Here is a 24,141-nt window from a genome sequence, read left to right on the forward strand (position 1 = left end):
GGTCCAGTCAGTGTGTAGCATTTCGCTGAATCGAGCAAATGTATGTTGTTTTTGGTGTTTTCTCCCTGACTTTTCTCTGTGACATCATGAAATCCTACACACTGGACCTTTTTAAGAAGACGAGATCCACAAGAAAAACTTTGTTTATTAATTAAACATAGGAAAGGTACAAACAAAGATATGTTTTTACCTTTTTATATTATTTTTATAGTCTATAAATTGCACATTCGCAGTTGTGAAAATGCATGTTTATTATTTATTGCTGTGACACAGTCAATTTCCCCCATTGCAGGACTAATAAAGGACTAATTTGTCTCATCTTAGTAAAACAATAAATAAAACCGTTATCAAAGGATTAGGACCCAAACTATGTGAGTTTTTTATTTTCATTTGAAAACAATTGTCTGGACCTCGTCTCATTCTTCGTAGAAAAGGTTTCCAGATCCTGTCAATATTATTTTGTCAAGACCAACAACAAAAAAGCACTAGACGGCGATAAAAACAACCTGCGAGTCCAGACTTTAAATACCTGGTGTTTAATACACTTTGATAAGACTACACTAACAATCCCTTTGTTAAGACGATAATAGCACATCCTTTGTGTCACAGTGTAGAATTAGGAGCAGATAAATCACTGTGTTTGAGACTCTGCTATCAACATAAAACCTGTGATGTTGCCGAAGTCTGACAAAATACTGGTGCACGACTGGAGTTCTGTGTTTTTAGAACATAACCCTTGTTCCACTTCTTTTATTGCACATTTCACACTTTTGACTGTTATTGAGCAGCTTCTTCTTCTGCTGCTGTGTGAGAACTGAGGACGTGGACGTGAGGACATCTGGAGATTATTACAATATAAAACTGCAGTATGAACTGTGTCCCTCTTTCCTCTTTCCTTCGTCCTCTGTTGCACAGACCTCAGAGAGGAAAAGGGGGTGGGAGAGGGACTGAGAGAAAGAATGAAGAGGAAAGAGAGAGTGGGAGGAACCGTGGCTGAAGCTCTGTTTGGATCCAGAGTGAGTCCAAACAGAAGACAGAAGGTTCTGGAGCTAAAAACTCAGCAGGAAGAAAAAGGAACATTCAACCTTTTAAGGATTGTAACTTGAGAATTGGAAATACAAACGTGGATTAATCTCTTTCTTTTGGATTGTTTCCGTGGGTTTTAATCTGCAGGACGTTTGGACGAGGAGTCTTTATCACTGACAGAAGAGCGAGTCATGTCGGGCAGAGTGGTTCCTCTTCTTCTCTGGTCTCTGGTTCTAACTGTGGCTTCAGTCCAGAGTCAAGGTTCCCCCCAGGATGCTTTTATCATCCAGTACCTGGAGAGGAGGCTGGTGCAGATGGAGGTAGGCAGCTGGTGTGTGTCCACACAACATCAAATATCGACGTCCTCTATATCTCAGTCAAAGTTCACAGACAAAAGTCCAAGTCAAGATCCTGATACCTACAACAGTGTTAGGGCCAAACTGCAGAATTGCTTTCTAATCTTTCAAGAATAAAGTTGCAATACTGTGAGAATAAAGTCATAACCCTTTGAGAATAAAGTAATAATCTTTTGAGATTCAAGTCGTAATCTTTCGAGATTAAAGTCGTAATCTTTTGAAAATAAAGTTGTAATCTTTTGAGAATACGATCATAATCTTATGAGAATAAAGAGGTAATATAGTCATAATTCTTCGAGAATAGAGTCGTAATCCTTCGACTTCAGATGCAATAATTTTGACAGAGGCGGAACTTTAAATGGGCGGAACATATTATGGTTCCGCCCATGTGTAGTGTCGTCCCTTCTCTTGCGGTTTCCGTAACAGTGACCTAACTCTAACCTGTACCACATGACATCTGTTTTTATTCTTTTATTTTACCGAACTCTTGTGTAGTTTTGTGTGATTTGGACAATTTAAACCCGCCCCCTGGTTATTGTTCTGCCCACCTGTAGTTCTGCCCCTTCTTTTGCAGTCTGCAGATATACTGTACTCTATATCGGCTATTTCTCACCATGATTTTGCTCTCATTTTATTTGTGTTTTACTTGTGTTCTCTGAGCACTGAACCACACATGTATGGGCACCAGCAGAATTCCTCATATAAGCTCCGGCTCCTCCACGGTTACTCTTTTGACCGAAAGCAAGAGTGCACGACCAACTGGCCTGGGAAAAGGTTGGAAGGAAGCATGAAGCACAGTCGTATGTACAGTCTCATGCACTCGAACAGAAGGTGTGCTCTGATTCGTCCATGCAGAAATAGGCGGATGATCGCATGTGGGCACGGAAAGCATGACTCTGCCATGAGCCTGACACATTTTGTCTTAAAGGTGCAGAATCACACAAAAATAATTGTTCCTTGTTGACTTGAATCCAAAACGCTAATGCTCCCGAGTCCCGAGCATGAACAGACGCATTGTTTTGAATAAGTTCAACTTCAGTCTGTGTCCTGGAATCAGGTGCTTCAACGCCACCATCTCAATGTGTTATTTTCTCCAATAAAGGACGTTTTTTTTGTGTCATTTAAATCAGGAGCGCCTCAACCAATGTGAGCAAAACACAGTGAGCGTCACCCAGAAGACCTACGACCTCTCCTCTGAAATCAGGGGCTATCTGTCCACCCTCACTGTTGTGAGGTACGTCTCCATAAACAATCAAAGTAACTATATAGCTGTGACTGCACGTGTATCGACTCCATTGTTTTTTTGTCTCCATGTAGATCGGAGGTGAAGAGCCAGATGGACAGCGTGTCTGCGCGAGTAGATCGCATGGAGAGAGAGTTGGAGTATCTGGAGAACAAGATTCCTGACCAGAGTGACATAGAGATGGAGGAGTCTCTGCTGGAGCAGCAGATCAAGGCCGCCGAACAGGATCTGCTGAAGAAGAAGGCCAAGATCAAAGTGGTGAACGGTAGGACGGATGTCTGGGTTTGCTGTTTTATCTCTGAATTAGACAGAGTTTTCTTAACTGCCGACTTTCCCCACACCAAATTCTATCGAGAAAATTGTCGTTTTTATCTGCATTTGTAACTTTGGTAAACTTGAACAAACAATTTCTAACACCGAGACAGTTTGATTTGAGATGTTTGAATTTACTCATCGTGGCAGCAGTGAATTAACAACTGTGTTTGTTAAATCATTAATTTTCTCAATGGTGCATTGGTGCAGGGCGTTGAGAGGTTCGTCAAAGAGGGACCAACAGCAGTTTCCTGCTGAGATTAAGTGGCAAATTCATTCTTAAGATATCATAGAGTTAAGTTGGTTAAGATATTGAGTGAGTGAATGTGTGTGTCCTTGTGTCCCTGTTGGCAGCCATTTGACATCCAAGTCTCTGATTTTTGGTACAGAGGTTGCACAAAGCAAAGTCAGCACTCCAAGATACGACCACACTCCAAAAAGAAAATAACACTATCATTTTATGGCCTGATAATGATAATGCATGTTGTTACATGTGCAGACTGCAGCACAGCCCTGACCCAAATCAAGTCGCTGAAGATTGTGAAGAAGGCAGATGACTCGTTAGGATCCTGGTTCAAGGATCCCACAGAAGGATCCACTAAGGTCTGTTCCCTCTTAAGATGATGTCACCGCTGAGTGACTGTGTTTATAGCTGACAGCCTGTGATTATCTTACCCCAGAGTGCAACACTGCCAAGGGATGATCAGTTACCGTTTTGTCATAACATTTGGTCTAATTACTTCCATGAGGTGACTTACGTTAAAGGTGGGGTTGGGGGATCCTGGAAAAGCTGTTGGAGCAGGCCTCATTTTCAATTCCAAAGTCTTCCAAAGACTTTTTTTCAGACATCCCTCTGAAGCTACGTCTCCAGAGCACAACGCTTGTTCACGAAGAGCCTTGGTTTCACACGGATTCAGTAACTTGGTACTTTTCGGCCATTCAGTATAATTGGATGGTGTTGAAATGATCTCCCACCCTGCCTTATCCTGCCTTACCTTACCCTAACATACTTACTTTCTGGATTACCACATCTTGATTTATCTTCATAGTTAGGGTTAGCAGGTTTAGGAATAGGGTTAACCCTAACCCTATTCCTAAACCTGCTACTTTTTTAATGTTACCACCGAGCGCTGCTGTTTCTCAGCTGGTGTCCCGTGTGCGAATCTTTCAGGTCTACCTGCTCAGTGGAATCCGTAACAACACTCTGCTGGAGTTCCCGTCTCTGCAGACCTTCACAGAGAGAACCAGCGCCTCCTCGATGAAGGTGCTGCAGCTGCCATCCCATTGGCAGGGCACGGGTCATGTGGTCTACAACGGATTCCTCTACTATCACAAGGCAGATACGCCCAACCAGATACTGAAGGTATCTTGAAGTCTAATACCTTGCATTCCCAGTTTGCCATGACTACATTTATTTCCACCATGTGTGGGTGGTTTGTACTTGGCAACGGTCACTGGATGAAGTTCAAGGATGTCAGTCTCAGATTAGAGTCTTGCAGTGCAGCTGTGCAGAGAGGGACTTCAGAATGTTTCAGGAATCTTCAGGGAGTTCGTTTTTGCTGCTCTGTGTTATAGCTGAGATCAGTGAACCGAGAAGGCCAAAGGAAGCAGTTATGTTCCATTAAACTAGATAATTTGACTGTTTTGGAGCAAATGTAAATGTTTTACTGGGGGAAAAGAAAGTAAATGTGGAAAAACAAAACCCTTTCTAGCTACGTTAAACAACATCAACTCCCAAGTAACAAATTAAAGTTCCTTTGGTTTCTGTCTCACGCAGGTTGACCTGGTGAACGGTACAGTGGCGGACAGCACGCTGCTTCCAGGAGCAGGTCGTCTCCCGGTCTACAGTCTGAACCCCAACACGTATCTGGACCTGGCTGTGGATGAGCTGGGCCTGTGGGTCATCCACGCTGACCCCGAGTACGAGGGAAAACTGGTCATTACCAAACTGGATAAAGGTCAGGACACAAGGTTTTTTAACAACAGAAAATAAACTGATTACTGATTAATTTCAGCACTCTAGGTTTTTTTGTGTGTTTGCATACACGACAACCTCATGTATAATGATAATTTCTTTATCTACACATATCAGGTAGTTTGGCGGTGGAATACACCTGGGACACGCAATGTCGGAGTCGTGACGCTGAGGGGGCGTTCCTGATATGTGGGACCCTCTACGTGGTCTACAACACACGCTTCGGAGGACGATCCACTGTCCAGTGTCTCTACGACATCCACGACACCATCCACAGGTTTGTTTTTTCGTCTTTACCGCACACCTCAAAACAGAGAATCAAGGGTCTCAAATTTTTGTTTTAAAATTTGAATGTCTTTGCTGTGCATCTGTCTGCAGCGATGAGAGTCCCGTCATGTTCTTCCCCAAGCGCTACACCAGCCACAGCAGCATCTACTACCACCCCCGAGACAAAGAGCTGTACGCGTGGGACGACGGCTACCAGACGATATACAAGGTGGAGACGCGCAGGAGCGACCAACTCACGGCAGAGTGACACGATTCCGGGGGGAATCACATATTAAAGCATCAGTTTAGGAACATTGATGAGTTTATAATCTACTGTTTTAAAAATAATAGTGATCCTTTGCTGGCAATGGGTGCTGCCTTTATCACTGCTAACATCATCACAGACATAAAGATTGTGTTCAACCAAAGGCCTTTTATGTAACAGACTTTATACTTTGTATATCGCGATAATAAAAAGAGCATTTCATGTGTATATTCATTCATTCATGATCTGTCTCTTAAGTACAGCAAGTATTTTTACATGTTCTTTTAAGACTTTTACTGACGTTAATATTGTAAAAGGGGACTTTAATTAATACCCAAGTCATTTTCTGATCAGATACTCAAGTAGTAGTTGTTTTAAGCGTTACAGGGTCAATATTAACAATTGAATGCACTTAAATCAAGGTTGTGATGGAAGAATCGATCCTATTCTATCCTTTTGCCTGATATTCTGAGATACAGGTACCGGTTAAGTTTACTACTGCACAAAGCAGCAATAATAACATAACATGATAATAATAATAATAATCATCATCATCTCAAAACAAAGGGCTTTACAAAAAAACAGTAATAAAAGTAGTATGGAAAAGAGATGCAGTAAAATACAAATAATATAACACATATGATTATAATTATGTTAAAATGTTTCACAGATTATTGTCATTATGTGAATTCTTCTTTGTTTAGAGGGCTCTGACTAAACCCGCCCATTTTCGGTTGGTGATGACGTAAGAAAGAGGCGGTTCTAAATTAAGTCCTTTGACCAGAGTGCTGTCGTTATTCTTTCCCCCGCCCTTATTCTTCTCTGATTGGCTCGCAAACAAACCAGACCTCATTGCAAACCAATCATCGCGCTGTGTGTGTCTCAACCTAAGCCAATCAGAGGCAGGAAAGGGGCGGGTCTTATTCAACCTCGGATGCGGTAAAAAACAAATGAAGTGCCGTTGGTTGTTACTTTGACAGGCTGTGATTTCAGGAGAACGGGACAGAATTGCCTTCTAACAACCGTGTGTTTGTCAAAAATGAGGAAGAGGAGCAGCAGCAGCGCCACCAGGAGGAGCTCCACGACCAGGCGACGCAGTGAGAATCTGCGTTTTGACGAGTTCGGCTTCTATGTCAGCAAAAGAAAGGACCAGAAAGTTCACCAGCAGCGATGTCACGATTACAGGTGCGGGACACTTTCTGGAGCTAACGTAGCTTAGCCACACACATAAAACACTGAGGAAACATTCAGTTACTGTTCGTCTTGTTCACAAGTTTAACTTTACTGTCCTTTTCCCCGCGTGCTCGCGTCAATTAATGTCATAAAATGTTAGTAAAAGTGTGTAAGTGAGAAGCTTAGAGCGTTTTTAAAGTTAAATTAGTGACTTAATCGTAATTATGCTAATATATGCTAATGTTAAAGCTACACAAGAAGGAAATAAGTGAAAAGACTGAGGATATGTCAAATATTAAGCTAGTTCATTAAAAATAACACTTTATTAGATCAATGTATACTCTATTATATGAACTATAATTTATTTGCAGCTGATACCACCTTAGACACATAAAAATAGTTAGATACAATAAAATAAATAATCTCTGAATATAGATAAAACTAAATGTATTATATTCTTAATAATAATATTATTTATTAATATTTAGTACATCAATATCATTGACCATAAACACGCTTGGAAATCACATAAAACAAAATTATCTAAAGTAATTTATACATTACATGAGTCAAGATATACTTTACATAAATAATAGTCTATTTATTATATTTAGTTATAATTTAATGCCTTATACAACCTATTGTATTGACGTTTGGGGTAACACCTTTAAAACTAACACAAAACCAATTTTCATTTTGCAAAAAAAGGGCTATAATCTATTGAATAGGTGATCATGAAGTACTGCATAATTCCTGAATCTGCAGACATTCACATTTTTATGAATTTGTGGACCTGTGTACTTTGAAATGTATGTTTAAAGTAAAAAAAAAAAGAATACCGGATCTGGTTTACAACCAGAGAGAGTCGGTATTAACTCAGAACAAATATCAAGAAAAACTACGTTATTTAACGCACTGAGGAATTATAATTATAATAACTGCACTTTACGAACTTAAAATAACAAGTTAAAGACATGAGCAAATCACTGCGAACACATTTATTAGTAGATGTAGTAGATCAGTAGACATTTTCTTTGTTTTTTTGCTTGGTGAATTATTGAAACAATGAATTAATAATACAAAATCATATATTTTACTGACGCACCACACTGGAATCATTTTATTTGTCACACGGTTATAAAAACCTCTGAATGACTGAATGTGCGCTATAGAATCACCTCATCACAGATGCATCATTCACGTCAGAGCAGCTGTAGTCACCGATGATGATGATGATGACGCCTGATTCCTATAGAGTGATGAATCACAGCGTTGTGTGTGTTTGTCACTGTCAGTTATCCACAGTTGAGCTCAGTGAGGGTGAAGGAGCTGTGTGAGCTGCTCAGCTACTGGAATGGGTCCAGCTTCATCTGCAAGAGCCAGGTGAGACTTTAAATGAACTGATAATACTCACTGTTTAACTGTGAATCACATGCTGTAACTGGTTCAAAGATATTCTCTTCTTCACACTTCACAGAAAACATTGGCTGAGAACATGTTTTAACTTTTTAAATGTGCTTAGATTGAGAGATTTATCAGAATGGGGATTCCTCCGAGTCTGCGAGGTCGCGTGTGGAAGTGTCTTCTTGGCACCGACAGTCTGAAAGAAAGCAGTGATTTCAACTACCAGGTAAAAACAGACTTCTGCTTTTTAAACAGATTACATTTTAGCTTTTATTCGACATTAGTTTGACACTAGGGAAGGGTGTGTTGGCGCTGAGCTGAGCCGATACTAATGGTGTGTTTCCACCGGCTCGCCTCGTCGCAGTTAAGTTGCTTTTCCTCTAGCATAGTACCTGGTTCTTGGTACTTTTTTTTTAGTACCTGCTCTGGCGAGGTTCCAAGCGAGCTGATGCGACACTATGTGTGACGTCGCCAGACTCCCGGCCACTTGGTCAGAGTGCTGTCACACGAAGAGATGTCTGACACAAGAATCGTCGGTTAAAAATCCCTGAAAACATTCTTTAATCTCCATCAATGATCAGGGAAATGTCTTAAATCTCAACATTGAACAGAGGAGTCTGGTGTATTTAGCGACAGCACTGCTGAAAACAAATACCTCTATTACTATATTAATAAAAAACTGTCTGAATAATAATAATAATAACAGTTTCTTTTTAACGTGGTATTGTTGTGCTTTCGTCTACACAGAAGTGCCTGTTAGAGGTGCGGGGGCCCCTGGTTGATCTGGGTGTGAGCGAGTACGGCATCCTGTCGGCGATAGCGACGCTCAGCGAAACACAGAACGATCTGGACCTGAACCCTCAGCAACCCTCATCCACCAGCCCCGCCCCCTGCTACTCAGTCGACGACATCACGCTGTTTCGACAGATCGCTTTGGACCTGCGTGAGTTCAGACAGGGGGGCGGGGTTTAATGTGAGGTTTACTGGAGAACTTTGATTTAACTCGATCTCTTTTGCAGAGCGCTCCTTCCCGACTCACCGCTCCCTGATGGGAGAAAGTCCAGAAGCCATTGAGGGTCAAGCCAAACTCTTCAGGGTCCTCATCGCCTACGCCAAATACAACCCACAGGTCGGATACAGCCAAGGTAACCGAGTCAAAACGTGGATATGATCAAATTAAATCACTGTTGAAACAACAGTCAAATTACACAAGATTCTAAAAAACATGAAGAAAGTTATTGATTTTCTTTGTTTTCTGTCGTGATTGAAAAATACTGCTGTCACCAGGATTGACCACAGAGATGCAGTTCACAACATAACCACTAGATGGAAGCAGGTGACCATGAATATAAGATCTCTGCTTCATGCTGCATCTCATCATAAGTAAAAGTTAACATTTATTAAGTTTCTTGATGCTTTTTTTTCTAACCTTTAGTACACAAAAAATACTTATTAAAAGTATTTCACATTGATAGTCAAAAATATAAAACTTAGAGCTGAAACAATTACTCGATTCATCGATTATTAATCGACTTCTAAATTAATCGTCAACTATTCATCCGTTTGAAGCTTTTTTCATGATTAAAACAAGATTTCCGATTGTTTTTGACTTCTTTAATGTGAATATATTATTCGTTTTTCTTTGTTCTTCGCTCCAGATAACAAAGAAATCAGTTTTTGGTTTGTGGACAAAAACAAGACGTTCGAGAACATCATAATTTCCAGGTTTGACAAACACTGATCCACATTTTTTAATGTTTTCTGACATTTTCTGGACCAAACGATGACTCGAATTAATCGTGAAAATAATGATGATTCACATTTAAGAAGCTAAAACAATCCTTTAGAACACTCGGATTAATCGATTATCAAAATTGTTGACGATTTATTCAATTGTTGCAGCCCTAGTATAAGTCGCTGGTCTCACGGGCAGTATTTCTATTCGCTGTGTGTAAAAAAAAGTGCATGTACGTTCTTGGATGGACACAATTTTCTTTCTTTTTTTGTAACATTTCTTCATCCAAACACCTCATCAGGAGCAGGAGTTCTGATGGGGAGCAAAACCTCAAGTCCTAATGAGGCAGAATGTCTGGTCTGAGGTCCTGGTAAAAGGTTGTGTGTGTGTGTGTGTGTGTGTGTGTGTGTGTGTGTGTGTGTGTGTGTGTGTGTGTGTGTGTGTGTGTGTGTGTGTGTGTGTGTGTGTGTGTGTGTGTGTGTGTGTGTGTGTGTGTGTGTGTGTGTGTGTGTGTGTGTGTGTGTGTGTGTGTGTGTGTGTGTGTGTGTGTGTGTGTGTGTGTGTGTGTGTGTGTGTGTGTGTGTGTGTGTGTGTGTGTGTGTGTGTGTGTGTGTGTGTGTGTTACAGGGATGTCCTACATAGCCGCTGTCCTGCTGATGCAGTTGGGTGAGGAGGAGGAGGCGTTTTGGGCTCTGACAGCTTTGTTGGATAAACCCAAGTATCTGGCTCAACTCTTTGACCTCAGCCTCGCCAAGTAAGGAATGGACATAACAACAAACAGAAAGTCAGATTAAATGTATCAAAAAATAAATATATATATATATATATATATATATTAAAAGCAGGAGAGATGGAGATAAATTTTTGGCTCAAAACTGCGAAGAAGTAGAAAATCGCTGATGAAGTATTTCAACGCACTTGCCCAGAGGAAGATTAGCACAAACATGTAGCGGCACAGGTTTTACACGTGGATGTGTTAGAGGAATTTAAATCCCTGTCAGATTAAACATAATTTGAAAACACTCTCTACACTCGCACAGATTTGTCACTTTGACTATTTAATTATACAGCTCATGGTATCGATAAACAATGTTTATCTCAGCTAAAGGATACTGTTATTCTTTGTTATTTGTCCAACCAGGGTCCGCCATCAGGTGAAGGTGTTTGACCAGTTCCTGAAACACAGGAAGCCAAAGCTCTCCAAACACTTGGTGAGTTGCCTTTTCATTTCATCTCAGATTTAGGGGTTTAGGTGAATATGCATAGTTTTTCCCTCCATGAAAACAGCGTTTTAGGGGAAATTGAAAACGCTGGCCTCCCTTTTCCACCTATGGTTCCACTACAAAAAAAAGGACCTACTCAACGTGAGCGGAGTCATGGCTGCACAGCTGCAGGAAACTTTAAAGCGTTTCACACGACACCCAAACGAGTGACCAGTGACTTCTAAAGCAGTAACTGAATCATTAGAATCAGTTCATTAAATCTATTTGTTCAGTACTTCCTCCATGACTGGAGCACAGACTGCGTCTGACACAGTCACTGGACTGAAAGACAGTGGCGAGGTTTGTGATGGTGCTCACGATCAGCAGTGCTGTCGATAAATACACCAGACTCTTCTGTTAAATATTGAGGTTTTAGACATTTCCCTGGTAATTGTTGGAGATTAAAGTCTTTTTAACTGTTTCTACAATTTGGCTTTGATTCTTGTCTCTTCACTGTGACGGGACTCTGGCGACGTCTCGCATTGTATCGCCTCAGCTCGCTTAAGCGTTCCATGGTGAGGCGAGCCAGTGGAAACGTGTCACAGTGCCACTTACAGGCCTGGCGTATGTACTACGGTGTTTTGAGTCGTTTCAGGGGGTTCCGTGTGGACGGAGATATTTTCTTAAAATGGCAAAGAAAAAGATCGTTTTGTGTCGTTACTTCAACTGTGTTTGAAGTAAAAACCCAATGATTTATGACACAGAGACAGAGACACGGGCTGGGAAAACTGGGAGGTTCATTAGATTTTTCTCTCAGGGAAAAATGCTCAAAGTTAAGTAAAAAAAACCTATGTATTCACACACCTGAGCGTGCGTTTGGGTTGTTGAGTCCATATATGACCAAGTGATGATTGCTGTTCTGTGGAGGTGGAGACACTGTGATGTATCTGTCATCAGTCGGGGCCTCTTCTGTCATTCTGTATCATATCAGTGGTTGCTCTGTGTACAGCTGTGTAATTTTCTCTCTCTCTCTCTCTGTCTGTCTGTCTGTCTCTCTCTCTCTCTCTCTCTCTCTCTCTCTCTCTCTCTGTCTCTGTGTGTGTGTCCCTGTTTTGCTGCCACTGAGGGCTTTTACCGGCAGCTTTTTACGATCAGTGAAGTCGTGAAAAACAAACGTGACATCTATAAAAGCTTTCTTTTTGCACTCAGTACAGCGGTGAGAGTTGTGGAGACATGGAAAAATAACACTGTCAGAACATAAGGGAAAACCAAAGAGTAAGGAAAAAGTAAATAATAAGGGGTGTTCCATCAATCAAGAGATAAATATGGAAGAGATCACTTAAAAATAGTTGGAATCGGCTGTCGGAAACTATTTAATCTTTTCCAGCTTTAGATAAGACGTGACATCCCTGAGCTCTGAGTGCTCAAAGGAGCTTTTGTGGATTTCCTATTGAGAATAAGATGACGCTCTGCCAACAAGGAAGCAAAAGTATTAATCTATTGTAATCTTCTGGGCACCCCAAATATGGCTATTTCTGATTTTCTCAACTTCTTAAATGTGAATATTTCTTTGCTCCATTTCACAAAGAAATCGTTAAAACATAATCATTTTTTTGCATGACGTTTGAGAACATCATCATTCGATGGTGCCAGAAACACTGATCTGGAACCAAACAAGTACTAGATTAATCGTCAGACTAATTGATTATAAAAGTAATGTTTAGTCTCCACTAGACCACACACCCACTTTCATGAGCTAAAGCTGTGTTTAATTTCATTTCATTTAACGATCATTTTTCTTAATCCGGCAATTATTTTCTCAAATGTCTCGTCTTGTTGTCTTGTCCAAAAAAACAAAAATTATTCAGGTTTAATTATTTGTATTTTTTTAAAACCAGAAAATGTTCACGTTTAAGAAGCAGAAAGCTTGTTTTAATTCCTTAAAAAAACCAGTCACGCTCATGACTCTTCAGTGATGACACTCTGACCAATCAGTGGGATTTGGGAGTAAAAATAGATTTTGGAATTCTAAGTAGATTTTGGAACTATAAGTAGATTTTTAAGTCTTTTTAACTGATCTACAGTTCAGCATTTTTCCCTTTGATTCTTGTGTCGGAAGTCGCGCTCATGACTCTTCCAGTGACGACACTCTCTGACTCTCTATCAGTGGTTGGCAAAGTGACGCGAACCATATTTCTTGTCAGAAAAGGCAGTTATGGGAGACGGTCATCCCTGACTAATGTGTCAGTTTTTCTTAGAACAACACCATTGGCCCTCTGCTTGAAGCTCCGCCCCTAAAACTGTATTTCTCTGCCATTTTTCAAGCGCTAGCTCACTAACTTCTGGGTTTTGTCTCCGCTTCGGTGATATACACGTCTCCAGCTTGTAAACACTGCATGTAGTGTGTTCTGAATGTTACAATATGACCAGGCCTACGCCAGCTTTCTTCGGCATTTGACGGTCGTGTCGAAGATTTTAACAAAGTTAACAAGTTACAGACCTGAGTTTGAATTATGGAAGATGTGTGAAGATGTGTGACATTATGATTGAAGTGTAATACCCTCTTTAAGAGGCGTCAGCTGCCATACAGACTGGTAAAATGGATCTATTGTTCGTCATGATTGGGAGTTTTTTGCTCTTATAAGTGGAGAGTAAACAAGTTTGACAGCACTTTGGCAGAGAAACAAGAACCAGAACTGAATGTTTTTGTTTGTTTGTTTGTTTGTTTGACGTCAGAACTAACAGCCATCACTGTTCTCCCTCGCCTCCCCACAGGAGTCAGTGGGAGTCTCGTCAGTCCACTTTGTGATGCCGTGGTTCCTCGCCCTGTTCACTTCACTGCCCTGCTGGGACTCTGTCCTCGCTGTCTGGGACCTCATCATTCTGCATGGTGCTTACACACACACACACACACACAAACCCCCATGAACTAATGTAAGCAGATAAAATTTTCATTTTAGTCAAATCCTATAGTTTTAATCTATCTTATCTTATCTTGAGTGTGAATTTTAATTGAATTTCTATACATAATGCATCTCTTTATTTTTGCCTTTTTTACTTCTGGGGGCTTTACAAGAATTACATTTTATTTCTACATATTGCTATTTAATTCACTTATTTATTCACTTAAATATTGTTTTTCTTTTACAAGTTCAATTAAACCCATTATTATTCAGTACATGTTATTAGATTTTTTAATATTACTTTCTTTTGTGATGTGTAACTCTGCCTCTCTGGTGTTTCTTCATTAGTTTCTCATTTCCTCTTCATTTTTTATTGATCAGTTCAGGCCTTAATGGAGTTTTTTGTGTACTGAGGTTTGTAAGTGTGTCTGTGTGTGTCTGTGTGCGTGTCCTCAGGTCTGTCTGCCGTGTTCCGCTCCGCTCTGACCGTCATCGATCTCCTGGAGCCTCGACTGATGGACCTGACTGATGAGGGAGCGGTGCTGCCTCTGCTGTTGAGACTTCCCGTCGACGTGTGAGTAGACGTTCATGTTGTGTCTGTGTTTTCACTCGTTCACAACGTGTCTCCTCACTCCAATTTAGCTTGAATTCACCTTCTTGTTTGGCACAAAATAACATGAGATACAGTAGTTTTTTGTCTGCGCATCAATTATTATTATAATTATATATAATTATAGTTTAATAGACAAAATAATAGACGTTTAAGGAAGTTTCAGATAATCCTGTCCATGTGCTGTTTCGTGAAAACTGGGAGTTATTTCAGCAAGATAAACACTGGTGCTGAGGTGCACAGGTTTCATTGCTGTTATTGTAACACTAAACAGAGGAATCTCATCAGTCCACACATTCATCCTCTCATCCACTGCTTCCCATGTTTTCCCAGTGCAGTAAAATTTTGAATCTGTTTTCTTTGTATTGACCCTTCATCAATATGAAAACTTTAATATCAACTCAAGTTTATTTTAATAATGGCTTCGTCTGATTTGTTTTTGATTTGTCAAGTAGTTGCGCGTTTCATAAAATGTCAGATCATTAGTTTTTATAAGCTTATAAATGAAGAGAACTTGTTTTAATCACAAATAACGACTATAAAATTAGTTAACTATTAATTTAGTAGGTTTTTTTATTGATAAGCTGATTTAAACAAACTTATGCTACTAATAATTTTATATTTTCTTAAATGTAATCAACAGAATTGTGCTTTAAAAATGCAAATAAGTCAGAGTATGCTGGCTCAGTGTTAGAACACGTTATTTAAAACACCTGAAATCAACACCTAAGCTTCTCGTTGCATTTCCGGTTGTAAAACTTAGCTTAACAAGCCGACCTTTAATGACTGATATGTGAAGGCGTTGAGGACAGAAAAATGTAGCCTGAGCTGCACCCTGGCTCCAGACCTCCTGAAAACAAAAGTCCCTGCTGCTGAAGAACGATCTGAGTTTTCAGACTTTTTTTGGGGCCTTCAATGAAACCACAGGCAGCTCATGAATATCAATCGCCTCATCAGGACTGGACATGTTTTGACACCGAGCATTCCAGGAAAACATAAAATGCGATTGTTTGGCCGTGGCTGATCCTCTAACATGTTTTGGATCAAACATCCTTTATGCTAAATTAGTTTCCTCAATGGCGGCCCACGCTGCTTTCACTCCGTCTCTCTCTTTCTCTGCGTTCAACATAAACGTCACATGTTTTGTTGACATGGAGCTGTAGTTATGGCAACCCAGCGGGGGTCACTGGGTTTGTGTGTACAGCCTGTGTGTGTGTGTGTGTGTAAAAATGGCGCACAGTGATTTTTAAAATCCAGTTTATCGTATTTGTTTTCATAGATAAGCTCCTGTCTGGCTACTTTAATGAAATGTGTGTGTTGAAAAGGTTCCACTACTGGGACCTCAGTCTGTTTGGACACAGATCTATGGAGGTCGTTGTGGATAAAATGAAGTGGTTTGCATAAACATAGTAGCTGCGTCACCGGCAGTGATAACGCTTGGTCATTATGAGTGCGAGTTACGCACCAACAAATTGCAGCGCAAGTAGTTTTATGAAGGGTATTAATGTGTGGAACCGCTGAGCAACTGTTGAGCTGACCTTTTTAATGTTTGTCAGCAATAATTTAAATTAACTTCCATAGGAATTTAAAAAGGGTGTGACACCGCCTATCGCCCTATGTCGGCCGAGATTGGCACAGGTCCCCCCCCCCCCCCCCCCCCTGTGACCCTCATGTGGAGGATAAAGTGGTAGAAGATGGATGAATGGATGAACTTAAAGGGATAGTTCAGGGTTTTTTAAGTATGGTTGTGTGAGGTATTGATATGTCGCTTTGCACTATTTAATACAAGAAAAATCAGACTGTACCTAATGCAACAGGCTAACCTGCTCCTAGAACAGGCTTTGGTCTTCTCTCACCATCTCTCACCCTTCAAATGTGTTATTTTTGGGACTTTGGTCTTTGAAATCCTTTTGTTTTCATTCACCTCAGTGACAGGGAAAGACCAGCAGCAATTTTCACTCTGGACTTTGGTGTGGGAGAGCAGTTGGCACTGACTGTGTGTGTGGATACCTCACACGACACAACTTTGATTTATCCCTTTTAAGAGCTCAGACAGGTTCCAGCATACAGTAAATCCACAGATTAACGCAGGAAGGAAAAGACACGGCACATTCAGCTCCGCATGTAAACCTCCTCCTCCTCCTCCTCCTCCTCCTCCTCCTCCTCCTCCTCCTCCTCCTCCTCCTCTGTTTGCATACTAAACGTACGTCAAGGTCAACGTTGACAGTCCCGTTCTGTTCTCTGCTCTCTGCTGTTCAGCGGGCCGCATGCCATCACGTCACATTGAGAGGTCCTTGTTGCCCGCTTGGCATCACTATGAAAGCCTGGTCAGAAGTCAACACTAAGTGGTCTGACTGTCTCCCAGGGCAGGATCCGCTTACACTGGGAAGATACTGGTAAAGAGAGAGAGGGAGAGAGGAGGATGAATGGAGGCTGAGAGAAAAAGGGAGGGAAAGATCTTCAACCTCCCTTAATTTTCTTTAAGGAGCTCTTCTTCTTTTTTGGTGTGAATGGTATCAATGGGAATTGTCATGCAAGCCATTCCGATGAATGATTGGTCGAGAGGCTCGTCCGTCTTAACGTTGACACCGAGCTGTCAGTCAGCTGTCGCCTCAGTCGCAACAAAAACACCATACATCACCATTCAGGGAGCGGCTTTCACTCCATGAAAGCGCTCACATGTGGTTGCGTCTGCGAGTGCGAGTGTTGTTTTTCTGTCCAGATCAGCTGGAGACTTTGTTTTCCCCTCACCGCTGAGACAGACGATGACGATGACCGAAAGTTAGACAGGCAAAGAAAAGTACAAACACAATTCACTACAAAAAAAAAACAACTTGAAGGTGGAACGGAGGGGCATCAACTGTTAGGCTGTGTTTCCATCATGGTTGGTTTGATATGGATCAGAGTCACGTTTCGACTGAGAACAGTACCTCATTGTCATTGTGCAGCGAGTGACCAGGGTGGAGTGAGTCCTTTTATGATGGTGTTGGCTCTCCTGAGGCAGCAAGAACCGTGGAGGTCCTCCATTGGGGCACCCGGTGACCTTCTCAGCCATTTTGGTGACACTATGGTAGGGCTGGGTATCAATCAAAAAGTTTCGATATCTGTACCAATACTGATACCTTAATTACGATACCGGTTCCTGATCAATACTTTTTTTGTACCAATACTTTGGCACAAATCCATCCTTAGTTTTTATTTTTCAGTTTTGGCATTTTTACACTTAATGCAGTTACTACTACAACTTATTTTCAGTGCAAAAAGAACAATTGCAAACAAGTGACAAGTCATTTTCACTAAGGAGGTAAAATGTCGCCCAATCAGCCGACTGTTCTGACCGTACTGTACCATTTTTACTCTGGTACACCAAGGGTTAGGGTGCCAAATAATGGAATGGTTGAAGCCAGTTACTTTGGTACTATTCCTATATGGAAACACAAAAAAAACATGTACTGTATTGTACCAAAACAAACAATACATTTCTTTTACATTTATTTATATTAAACTTCCACAAGTAACCTATCGTTGTATTATTAAAATAAATTGTAAATAAGGCGCGACAGGACAAAATTGCAGCGTTCTAGAATGGACTTTGTTGACGTCAGCCACGTCAGCGTGAAGTAAACGAATGACGTGTCACCCTCTGTGTCTGAATGAGAGTGTCAATGAGAATGAATGAATGAATGAATGAATGAATGAAAGGGCACATGGAGGTGGTGGGCGGGGAGTTGTGTGTAGAGGAAGGTTGAACAGCCCAGAGAGGTTTATGGGAATTGACTATTGGGGAAAGAGGGGAGTAAACAAAAGAGAAATAGATACAGCTGGTGGAGGGCAACAAGAAAACCCGGTGTGTGTATGGTGAGTGAGTAGGAGGGGGAAACATAGAGACACGGCACTGTGGGCTGCAGATATGGACTGTGAAAGGGAGACAAAAGGAGGCGCTGAGGCAAAGACGTAGATGAGTCACAGACTGGGAGTTGTGTGTGTTTGTGTGGGAGCCACAATTTGAGAATCATTCGCCGCAGTTTAATTGATAAATTATACACAATTAACCTTGATTTGAATCGAGTATCAAAATAATTGTTGATTCATTCAGTAATCAATAAATAATTTATTTATCGTTGCAGCCTCATAATCTCCTCCTCTCCTCCTATGCATTCCCCCCACTACAGAGCCCAGTACAGCGTTTTGGTTCCTGCTCTGTGGGAGACTGAAGTCCAAGACTGGGAGCTCAAATGTATGAACAGTCTGGTGCTGGACGAGAACCACCATGGACCCAAAACAGGTACAACGCACGCACACACACACACAGATTTGTGCTGCTATACTTAAGTATTCTGCACTGATTCTGTTCATTTGGACAGTCTAACCAAAGCTTATCCTAACCACAGTGAAAGTCTTGGCTCTAAACTTAACCAGTTTAAAAATTAGTAAAGTTAGGTTCTGTCTCATTAAGACCAAGTTTTGGTCTCCATGGGGACTACTGGTACTGACAAGGTCACTGTTTATGCCATCATATTATCTTGGTAAACAAATAATTTCCAAAAAAAAAACAGTTGGTAAAGTCGTAAATTCATTATTATTTTAAAACATATACATATAAATGTTGAAAAAAAATGGTTGGCAAAGATCTACAAATTTGTTTGGGGACCCTAAAAGATTCTCCCGCAACCCATCTGTGGGTCCCGACCCAGTCTTTTGAGAATCACTGGCCTAAAGAAATCCCTTATCCCTAACTTTAACTATGAACAGTTAATGCCTAACACTAACCCCAACTTTAATATAACCACGATTCAATCTTAACCCAAACTTTAACTAGTTCCTCAGAAATTATGCTCCATCTCATTAGGACCAGGTTCTGGTGTCCATACAGTCGGGAACCCCCCCTTTACACTGACAGTTTTTAGTTAGAAGCTGATTATGCAGAGGAGGGGTCACTGGGGACGACTCAGCAAACCAAACCCCGGGTATAAAGTCATTCTGCCTCCGTCACTTAACCTTCAGTGGCACCCATGCAGATCCTGTTACACACAAACACACAACGTTTCTTGTTGTCTGCTCTTAACATCTACATGTACGGTGGTTGCACCTCGGGGAGGACATCTCCATCTTGTTCCTGAGAACCTTGTGACAAAAGAGGGAAACAATGGGCCCCTGTTCACCTTCTGCCCCACATTTCCTTCAGGTTACAAGATGTTAACATTTTCTTTGTGCTCCGATAACAATGATCGTTTGGTAAGATTGTCAAGGAGCAGAAAAAACACCAAAGTCTTGAAATAACACTTTTGTGAACTTGATGAAGGAGGCAGCAGTGGATAAAAACACAGATTTTCTCAATGGCTATGGGCCTTGGAGGTATTGGAGGTGGGCCTCAGGCTACGATGTGAAAATTAGCCCTCTTTACCAAATTAATTAAGTCAGAAATTTGTTTGTTTTTTTCCTGAGCAACAGTCTTATGGCGCTTTTCCACTACACAGTTCCAGCACGACTTTTCCATAAGTGATAGTTCCTGGTACCTGGTGTTTTTTTTAGTACCTGCTCTAACGAGGTTCCAAGTGAGCTGAGCCGATACTAAAATGTGATGTCAACAGAGAGTGTCATCACTGGAAGAGTCATGAGTGAACAATGTCCAACTGTAGATCAGTTAAAAAGACTTAAAAATATTAAATAAAATAAATAAATAATAATAATAATAATAATAATAAATAAATAAAATATACTTATAATTCCAAATTCTACTTATAATTCCAAAATCTACTTATAATTCCAAATTCTACTTATAATTCCAAATTCTACTTATGATTCCAAAATATACTTAATTCCAAAATATACTTAATTCAAAAATTAGAAAACGCCACGTCACAGCAGTTTCATGCAGCCGTTTCTATGATGATTCCGCCCCCGTGGAGGAGGGACTATAGCAACTGAAAACCATACCAAACCAAGGCAAGTCATGCTGGAACTGTGGAGTAAAAAAGCACTGTTACAATTGTTTGAAATCCACTTATTCAAGTACTGACAGTTGATATCCTGCCCCCTGGTGGTTGGCAGTGGGATAGCGATTTGCCCTTGGTGTCTGCAGTTATGAGTTCTCACCTCGTGTGGTACAAATTGCTCATGGTGCATTTTATTTCTGATTATTCTCTGGTTAAAATATTTTATTTTCATCAGTTATTTCTTTTCTTCAGTGTTGTGCTCCTCATGTGTCAGCCAGAGTAGTCCTTAAACCTCTTAAAGCTCGAGTTCCCACTTGTAAAAGGTTGTTTATCAGCAAGATAAAGTGGTGAATGTATTCATGTGTTCACCGAAAAGCAAGAAGTATGAAGTTTTGGAGGTTTTTTTCTTTTCTTTTTCTGCTGAAGGCGTCTCACTGCTGGAACAGCGTGGTTTTGAGGTGGTTTAATTTCACTTTGGCTCTGATGACCCTGAGAGAAAGTAGCTTTACTGTGTTAGCTGACAGTGTGTGTGTGTGTGTGTGTGTGCGTGTGTGTGTGTGTGTGTGCGTACGTGCTAACCTGCGACAACTGGACACATCAAAAGAGCTTTTTATCTTTTGAAGGTTGTTCAGATATCACCTCAGCAAGATCTGGAGTCTCAGCTTCACAAAAGACAGACAGATTGGAATGCAAACCTGAGGTGTGTGCACGTGTGTGCACGTGTGTGCATGTGTGTGTGTCTGTGTGTGTGTGTTTTCATGGTTGTGAGTGTGCACATATGCTCGTGTCTGTTTGTGCATCCTGGTAGAAAAAAAAACAAAAAGGCTACAGGGATGAGTCAGAGGTTGGAGGCTGCAGGGCAGTTTGTCAGTGCAGCTGGGAAAAGAGGAGTAAATGAGTTTGTGTGTGTGTGTGTGTGTGTGAGAGAGAGTGTGTGTGTGTGTGTGTGTGTGTGTGTGTGTGTGTGTGTGTGTGTGTGTGTGTGTGAGAGTGCGTGTGCTCATTCATGTCGCCTCTTAAGTTCCTTTTTCTTCACATAAACACTGACCTTGACACGACCAGTAGTCCTCATGGAGACCAAAACCTGGTTCTAATGAAGCAAAACTTAATTTCAGAGCCTGAGGTGTGTGTGTGCATTTATGTGTGTACTTCATGGACTCATTTTTAGGGCTGAATTCCAGCCACTTGGTGGCGTCGTGTTCAGATTTTTATGGTCAGTGGTGAACTTTAGGGTGAAGGTTCGGTTCAGGTCTGCAAAACTCATGTGAAGGAATTGATTGTTATGAATATATTAAATGTAATCTCCAACTATTTTTGGTAATTCATTAATTATTAGACTTTTAGTTTAAACTATTTATTTGTTTTTCCAGCTGCTTAAATTGAAATATTCAGGGTTAGGGTTTTCTTTGCTCTTCTATAATTAAACATGGGGACCATGGCTTTTTTGACGTATTTCAGACACATTATGATGAACTGCAGTAACAGTTAAGGTGAATTGCCAAGGATGCAAGGCCTTAAAAAATAACTTATCACAGGGTGTGTGTGTGTGTGTGTGTGTCAAGAGAGATAGAGAGAATGAGAACAGGCATGATAGACTGAGTTGTTAAATGAGTATTTGCAAACAGGGCAGAAGAATCCGAGAGAGCATGAGAAGTTCTCTTTCAGGGCAACTGAAAGCCACAAAAGTGTGTTTTATGGTGGGATAATCCATCAACCAGTGATGTGTATGTGCGTGCGCACCTGTGTGTGCGTGCGTGTGTGTGTGTGTGTGTCAGGATGAGTCATCCTTATTTGCTGGCCTGTCAGACTGTCTCGCCCCCGAGGCAGCCGGGGAAATGAGCTGATTCATTTGCCGCCTCTCTCCGAGTCGACCCGATCCGTCACTCCCTGTATTCTCTCTCACTCTGTCTGACACGTAACGCTTCGGCCGTCGCCACGACGATGTCACAAATCTCGCGGAGTGTTGTGTTGTGTTGGGTTGAGGGTTTCTGAAAAACAAATGCGTCTCATCTGCAGCAGATTAGAACAAACGAACGAACACCTATTCACTGTCGAGAGGAAACCTTTTCTCTTTACTGGAGGAGCTAAAATGGTGCCGCACACTGAAGTTATACGTCTATAAATGAAAGGAATGTGCGTCCGCGTGTGTGTAAATCACGAAACTGTCCGACGGTTCGCTTGACCAGTGACTTACTGAGGGCACCGGTGTGTGCTGTGCTGAGTTTGACGTGGTTTGGATGAGCGAGATGCTGCAGAAAGCGATAGAAGTGCAGCAGAAATATCACCAAAAAAAGAATAAGTTTTTGCTTCCAGAAACACACGTTGAGCAGGTTGTGCACTAGTTTTACATAACGTCCATTTCTACATTAAAGTACCACCATGTCGGACCTAAATTCTGCATTTAAAGGGAGCTTGTGAACTAGTCAGAATAAGGGATTAGTTGATATGATACTTTGTATCGAGATGAAATTGGTCACTGGATCGGATATCGGAGTACAATATAAATATCGTATTAAGACGGCAACAACATTTAAACCGAGTCCTGTTAAGCCCCTCCCCACGAGAGGATAATTGGCCAGATTTCGGTCCCGATCTGGCCCTTCCGAGAATTGTGGTTGTCTCCTGACACGATTTTAACATCATCGGACATATTACACATGTTCTTCGTTATCTAGAGCAAAGAAACAAAGAAAATATGCACATTTAAGAAGCTAAAACGATCATAAATATTGTTTTAATAACGAAAAAAGCTTCAAATCGATGATCAAAAATAGTTGATGATTAATTTAGTATTTGTTTCAGCTCCATTTGAGACCATTAACTCCTCAGGAAAGTATTTACTGATGTTGTAAATCAGGTGAGAAGTAGAAGCTCATTTCCCCACTGAGACTAACGTTCAGATTCTCCTTTGTCGTTTACTCCTCTGCACCAAAGTCCAGAGAGAAATTTAGTGGTTTTTTTCAAAGAGACACAGGAGCTGCTGGTTTGATAACGTCGTGTCACTGAGGAGAATCCAAATGATGGATTTCAAACTCCAAAATAGCACATTTGAACTCACTGATGGAGGCAGCAGTGGATCAACAACGCCTGTGTCCCTGTGATGGTAAAATCGCTGATTTTCTCTATGGACTTTGGTGCAGGGGGGAGAGGAGAGTATGTTTTTCTCTTCAGTTTCCAGTTGGAAAAAGCAGATTTTTATTGCTGAGATAGAGTGAAGAGGGTTGTTTTTCATGGTGCAGTATCCCAGTAAGAAATGATGTCACTGATATTGGTGTGGGGTGTTTCCGCAGGGATCCTGCAGGCTTAGTCAGCAGATCTGAAGTGACTTCATGTTATGCTGAGTCAGGTTGACAGGTTGCTTTTGGAAGTCGGTAGATTTGCCCTTCTGTCCTCTTAAATATGGGTCATCTCCCTGTTGTATTCCTCTTGTTTTCCTTTTTTTGTCCTTCTCTTGTCCCTCTCTCATTCCCCTCCACATATTTCCTTCATAATTATGCTCTTTTTTCTTCCTGCCCTCCATGATTTCCTCCCCCTCATTTTGTCCATACCTGCTTCTACCCTCTGAATGTTTTCCCTCCCGAGTCCTGACTGCTCAGGTGCCAGAGTCCTGTTCTCCTCAGTGGGTTCCAGTGATTCAACACTATTTTCTTCCTTTTCTCCTGCTGCTCGAGCTCCATCGGTCAGTTTACTCGGGGGTTTCTTTTATTCCATATAGGGCTCGCGATGATTATTTA

At 41.1% G+C, this 24,141-nt stretch overlaps 2 protein-coding genes across 3 annotated transcripts in view; both read left to right on the plus strand.

Moving 5' to 3' along the window:
• The first annotated feature begins 964 nt into the window (after positions 1-964).
• Positions 965-5,672, plus strand: olfml1 (olfactomedin-like 1). The gene is made up of 8 exons (XM_058645759.1): positions 965-1,346; positions 2,513-2,616; positions 2,700-2,890; positions 3,437-3,540; positions 4,109-4,300; positions 4,715-4,895; positions 5,030-5,189; positions 5,291-5,672. The coding sequence occupies exons 1-8, from the start codon at positions 1,218-1,220 to the stop codon at positions 5,445-5,447; spliced, it is 1,218 nt and encodes a 405-aa protein (XP_058501742.1). The 5' UTR covers positions 965-1,217; the 3' UTR covers positions 5,448-5,672.
• A 720-nt stretch (positions 5,673-6,392) lies between these two features.
• Positions 6,393-24,141, plus strand: part of si:ch211-266k8.4 (growth hormone-regulated TBC protein 1) — a 53,221-nt gene continuing 35,472 nt past the window's right edge. For both annotated transcript variants that reach the window (XM_058645801.1, XM_058645802.1), the window contains exons 1-10: positions 6,393-6,629; positions 7,913-8,000; positions 8,140-8,247; positions 8,769-8,964; positions 9,041-9,166; positions 10,384-10,510; positions 10,898-10,967; positions 13,734-13,848; positions 14,318-14,435; positions 18,644-18,756. In XM_058645801.1, the coding sequence (XP_058501784.1) occupies positions 6,484-6,629; positions 7,913-8,000; positions 8,140-8,247; positions 8,769-8,964; positions 9,041-9,166; positions 10,384-10,510; positions 10,898-10,967; positions 13,734-13,848; positions 14,318-14,435; positions 18,644-18,756 (1,207 nt within the window). In that variant the 5' untranslated portion in view covers positions 6,393-6,483. The remainder of the gene's footprint in view (positions 6,630-7,912; positions 8,001-8,139; positions 8,248-8,768; positions 8,965-9,040; positions 9,167-10,383; positions 10,511-10,897; positions 10,968-13,733; positions 13,849-14,317; positions 14,436-18,643; positions 18,757-24,141) is intronic.

This window comes from Solea solea, chromosome 12, assembly GCF_958295425.1.
Source record: "Solea solea chromosome 12, fSolSol10.1, whole genome shotgun sequence".
Lineage (NCBI taxonomy): Eukaryota > Metazoa > Chordata > Actinopteri > Pleuronectiformes > Soleidae > Solea > Solea solea.